At 37.1% G+C, this 6,225-nt stretch overlaps 1 protein-coding gene across 1 annotated transcript; it reads right to left on the reverse strand.

Moving 5' to 3' along the window:
• Window positions 1-173: 173 nt before the first annotated feature.
• Window positions 174-5,018, reverse strand: LOC135159724 (beta-lactamase domain-containing protein 2-like; the record flags this gene model as incomplete). The annotated part of the gene is made up of 5 exons (XM_064115629.1): window positions 174-260; window positions 967-1,160; window positions 2,322-2,547; window positions 3,880-4,016; window positions 4,855-5,018. Coding segments are annotated over 5 exons (808 nt in total), but the record flags the coding sequence as incomplete, so codon positions are not given.
• Window positions 5,019-6,225: the final 1,207 nt, after the last annotated feature.

Genomic DNA, 6,225 nt, shown 5'->3' on the forward strand with positions numbered 1-6,225 from the left:
TGCGAAAGCCTATGTAGTATGCTCAGCAATTGAGTCTTGGAACTCTTGTTGGAATGCTCCCCAGGGAGTGGAGAAAGAGCAATACATTGGGTGTGGGCATGCAAGGATCCTATGACCGGGGTAATAATATATCTGTAAAGTGCTTAGAGATGTCATTACGATGAAACCCTTACCTTTGCTAACGCCTCTGCAGTTCCAAAGCCATTTGCTGATGCTATTTCCACTGCACGGTATTCGGGATTGTTTTGTGTTTTGAAAAACTATTGTAAAAGAAAAAAGGAAAGTAAAACTGAAAGATTATTCAATAGCTATCACAGACCAGGCATGAATGATTCTTATAAAAAATCTTAAGAACCCATAATATAATCTAATGATTATAGCCCCAACCCATGACATACATGTAATTATGATCAAGCACTTTGGGGAACAAAGTCTCTAGCTATACAGCCATAGACACTCTTTTTTCACAGGACCAACAGAAAACCTGGCCCCTCTTTCACAAAATGAATTACTGATAACAAAACTACTGCACCATTAAACTGGCTTGTAGTTTGAAACTGATAAACAATATAGCACAGGGTCCAGTTCCTAAGGATGAGGACCAGGCATGTTTTAAACGGGCACTTTTCTCTCTCTAATATAATACCCCTCTTGATTTCTACAGCCATCTTTAATTTTCCAATATTCCCCACTATTCTTAACCAGTTACAAAACAGGCTTCATGTTCTTTGTGCTCTCTGCTATAATGGTCCTGTTCCCAGTATAAAAGACCAGGACCTATCAATCATCCCCTCCCTAGTGGTAGCCCCATCGATTAGTACTCACATCTTTCAATTATTAACGTACCTCGTATATGTTAATTGTGCTTTGTGCTAATGGGTCCTGTCCCCAGAATAAAAGACCAGGATATATTAATCAACTCCTCCCCCGTTCCCCAGTGTTAGCCCCCTATTGGTCAGTACTCACATCTCTCAATTCTCCAGCATTCTGAACAAGTTTTTTTGCATACGTTATGTCCTTCATGGAGCCGGTCGTAGCAGTCCTGTTCTTGGAAGAGTGCCTCACGGACCTGTACGTTACAACGGGACCAGGATCTGCACAGATTAGCTTGGCCGTGCGATGGTTCTCCTCCAGTGGAAGACCAATGAAGAAATCTATACCTGTAAGATTGGACCAGTGTCAAGTTCAAGACTTGAGTCAGAAAACTCAATATTTCACTTTATGTTTTTTTTTAATGCTAGTATTCAATAAATAACAGACATCTAAAGGAGCATTGTGCTAAATGTTTCAGGATTTCCATACAGGTATCAGTTTCATAAAAACTGTACTGAAAGCGATGACAACTGAACGGTCAGAATGGAGACATTCGGCAGAGGCCCTATCGGACCAAAAGCTTCAATCTCTGTACCATCGGTTGTTCCACTGGACTACATTGGCTACAATTGCCTAGTGCATAACTGAACTCCTGGGGAGCGTTTCATGAAAGGACTTGTCGGACGTTTAATCCGACAAGTCCCATTTTATGCGACAGTTACTGTATTAACAGTGCCACTCAGCCAATCAGAATCAAGGAAAAATGTCAGATCTGACAACTTGTCGGACAAATATGTTCATTTCATTTCATTTTTCATTTCGTTTATTTCCATTTTCAACAATTACAGTTTATTTTGTACATTTTAACATATAACATATGTTGATGAAACGCTCCCCAGGATTCCCATAGCATATAGAGAGAGTTGAAGTTCAGAGATAGATTGGGACACTGCAGACTTTCAATAGTTTTCCCAGTATTTTAAAATCAGGAATGAGATAAATGGAAATTTAATTGAAAATAGAATTACAGAAAAAATTCTCTTTGGTGATGGCATGAAAGATTATTGCCAAAAACGGGTAAAATAACATGATTGTGGAAAAAAAGAACATTTTCTGATGAAAACCAAGAACCATACGACCCTCAACATCTAATCTTTTACAAATTCCATTTTCTAAGAAATCATGGGGGAAATGGGCCTTTGCTCATGCAGGGCCTAACCTGTGGAATTCTCTTCCACAGAGTTTTGAAATCCAGACATCAGCGACCACCTTCAGGAGCACCCTGAAAACGTACCTGTACAAGAGTGCTCTTTTTGACAGACATCGACTTATTGTTTTTTTTTTTAAAGTTCTAATATGTATTAAATGTTAGTTTGATTTTTTTGTCTTTCTCTAATGCTCTGAAGCGCCTTGAACATTTTATGGAAAGTGCACTATACAAGTCATAGGTATTATTATCATTATTATAATTAAAATTGAATTGCAGTCTTGACATTGCTACCACTCACCAAAGGGTTTCGCTATCTCCTCATCAAAGTACTTTCCCAGGGTCCTCCCCTGGGGGTCAACTCTCCTCAGCAGCTCGCTGGTCAGGGGGCCTATGGAGACAGCGTGGTACCCATGAGCCGTGCCTGGCTTCCAGGAGGGTGACATGTCCGCAAACAAGGAGCCGAGCTTGGCATGGTCCCGTAACAAGCTATACGTGATGGGCAAGGGTATCACCGGAAGAGCTGCCTGGGTTGAAAGGAACGACAGTCTTGAGGGTTTGCTCAAGTAACAGGCACAATTAAAAGATCAGTTACGTTTGCCATGGATTGCAAATATAAAAGAACGTGCCTGATTGGTTCCTGGGTAGTGTATTTGAACAAATGCGAATGCTACAGTCTATTTGATTGGCTATGCCATCTAGCAATGGGTGATTTGTTGCAAACCAATGTGTTGTCATACAAAGCCCTGAATAGTCAATATCCTACATTATTTATCGGTGTCAGACATCTGAGCTGGTAATTTACAAAACCTTATTGCCCTAGTTTTGTGAATATTGGGAAATGATAGGCATTATTTGCATTTTGTTCTGTCTTTCAGCACTGACTGACTTTACATACAGAGACTACACAAAATATACCTAGATGTATCTCACATCCGGGCTTCGGAGGACACATAGAAAGGGATACGTGTCATATTGATTGGCGCAATGTTGAGGCAATGTTGGATACTACGTATTGACCTTTTATAAGCTTGTTTCTTTGCATTGTGTTTGACTGCATTTGTCTGCATTCTTGCAATCCGCTGCTGAACGCAAGCCCAAAACGCAAAGGGGTGAGCCAGGCTACACATCACTGCATTGGTCAAATCATGCTCAACGGGCACATGCTTTTTGCGTATTAATCAATGAGATTTCAGTCATTGAATATCATGTGCCTTTTGGGACTTAAAGGGATGGTCCAGGCTGGAGATATTCATGTATCAATAAATAGAGTAATATTCACTGAGCAAAAATGCTGAAAATTTGATCAAAATCAGATAACAAATAACAAAGTTATTGAATTTTTAAGATTTGCATTATTCCGGTGAAACAGTTCTAGGCATGTCTTCATGAATATTCATTAGGTGGGCTGACGATGTCATATCCCCACTTGTTCTTTTGTACTTTATTATATGAAATTAGGTTTATTCAGAAATTTTCTACCAAGAACTAAAACAATTGGATTGACAACTGATTAAGTGCATTAGTTATTTATTGCCGCAACTTATTTCATCATAGTGGAGACACATCATTTACACATGTATGAAAAAATGAATCAATTATGATTACATGTAATAACGTAAGAAAAAGGAAAGTGGGGATATGACATTATCGGCTCACCTAAAGAATATTCATGATGATGTGCATATATGTTTTCACAAAATATTGATAAACTTTAAAATTCAATAACTTCGTTATTTGTTGTCCGATTTTGATGAAATTTTCAGCGTTTTGCTCAGTGAATTTTACTCTATTTATTAAGATATATATATTTTCAGCCCGAACCATCCCTTTAACCATGATGGAGGAGTAGACCATACCTTATGTTCCATGAGTTGTTGGACTGTGATGTCATCCTTGCCATGTGCACCAAACTCCGGCCAGTAATCTGCAACAGGTCTTTGATATTCTAACAGCCCTTCATCAACAAGCTTAGCGATGCATATTGCTCCTATAACTGTGAAACAAGGTAATGAATAATTTACCAAACATGATATGACTTGAAAAATAATGCTCCTAAAACTACAGAAATATAGAATATTATTAAATCTTGCTCTTATTGTATTTTTAGAGACTCAGTTGAGTGCCATTTGTCCCTCAAAAGCTATCAAACTGCCATAGACTTGCTAAACAGCTTAATAGCATTACATAACTCTCAAATCAAAAGGATTTAAACTGTCATCGATGGAGCTTTTAAAACAAAAATTGGGTCATGCCCACGTAGCATAAAACTTGCAAATAAAATTTGTCAAAACTCTACCATTTCATTAAATTTCAGACACTAAGCGTACAATGCTCAATAATTGAAATCAAGATATTCTTGTTTAAGTGGAAGTTAACCTATCAAACCCTATGCCCAAGATAGACTTTGGTCCATGGAAAATGCATAAACCAAAATCATATGGTGTCATAGGGTCCACTTTAATATTAGAAGAATTTATATCATTATGATTCTAAGTGTAATGCAATGATGGAGGCTATATAGGCCTTTGCATGGGTCTGTGAATGCAGAACTACATGGGTGAGGTGTTAAAACCTCAAAATTAACAACAACAACACAAAAAAAAATTGGGGGACAGCTATGAAGAGAGCAAGATCTTAGAGTTCTGACATAAGTAGCAATCTTCTTCTGCCTAGAAAGAGTTCTATAAAGTAATTAGGAGACTGACTAAATGAGGGTTGTCACCTTTGCCATATTACCTAAAATACAGGTTTTTTTCCTGAGCTGCCGTCAATTTTATGCTACAACTTTTTAGATACAGGGTTTGAGCACCCCGGTGATAGTAATAAATTACCTTTTGTAGTAGAATATACTAGTGATAAAGTATTTTCCCTCCATAACTGAAGGATATCTGCATCAGCGTAACCACCGTAGAGGTTGACGACTCTCTCTCCGTTATGGTATACCGCAAAGCCAGAGCCGCTCTTTCTCACCTCCGGTCCCTTCTCAAAATTTCTCCTGGCAAGAAAAAAACAAAAAGCGGTTGGTTACTTTGTCCAGGTGTTTCATAAAGCTGTTCGTAAGTTACAAATGGAGCAACTGGGGAGCCTTTCTTAGGTGCTGTTGAATCAACATCAATGGAAATTTGGTGCACCATAACAAAGGGTCAAAAGTCATTTAAAAGTCCCTTGTAACTTACAAACAACTTTATTCAAAACCCACCCGGATTCAAATTAAAGGAAACCAAAACCCAAGAAGAGAAGCAATCTTATTGGAAAGAGTAAAATGAGAGGAACAATTTGAAATAAAGTTTCATCAAAATCGGTTATGAAATAAGCAAGTTATGGACGTTTCAAAGTCTTGTTGTAATTTCTATGGAGATCCTCAAATTGCTAAACGTGCTTCAAAATGGCTGATTTTATGGTCAACTCTCCATTTGTTTTGTACACAAATTTTCAGATTTTCCTCATTATCAAATCGCATCTTGCCTCCTTCTGAGCACATTTGTCATGGGAAAATAAAATTTACACCGCATAAGGTCAGGAGATAATGTAAAATATGCAAAATAAAGGGGAAAATCTGAAAATAAGATTGCTTCACTTCTTGGGTTTTGGTTTTCTTTAAAATTACTGTTCCAGCTTATTAAAGGACAAGTCCACCCCAACAAAAACTTGATTCGAATAAAAAGAGAAAAATTTAACAAGCATAACACTGAAAATTTCATCAAAATCGGATGTAAAATAAGAAAGTTATGACATTTTAAAGTTTCGCTTCATTTCGAAAAAGAGTTATATGCTCATCCCGGTCGGTATGCAAATGAGGGAACTGATGACATCACTCACTCACTATTTCTTTTGTATTTTATTATATGAATTATAAATATTTTGATTTTCTCGTCATTGTCATGTGAAATGAAGTTTCATTCCTCCCTGAATACGTGGAATTCCATTATTTTAACATTTTGTGGTTCAGGCAAGGAGGTCCTAATCGTCAAATTCGTAAAAATTGAAATATTGTATAATTCAAACAATAAAAAACAAAAGAAATAGTGAGTGACATCATCGACTCTCTAATTTGGATGTAACTGGCTCGTTCATATAACCATTTTGTTAAAAATAAGCGAAACTATGAAATGTCATAACTTTCTTATTTTACATCCGATTTTGATGAAATTTTCAGTATTATTCTTGTTGGATTTTTCTCTTTTAATTCAAATCAACTTATT

Source organism: Lytechinus pictus, unplaced genomic scaffold (genome assembly GCF_037042905.1).
Source record: "Lytechinus pictus isolate F3 Inbred unplaced genomic scaffold, Lp3.0 scaffold_364, whole genome shotgun sequence".
Lineage (NCBI taxonomy): Eukaryota > Metazoa > Echinodermata > Echinoidea > Temnopleuroida > Toxopneustidae > Lytechinus > Lytechinus pictus.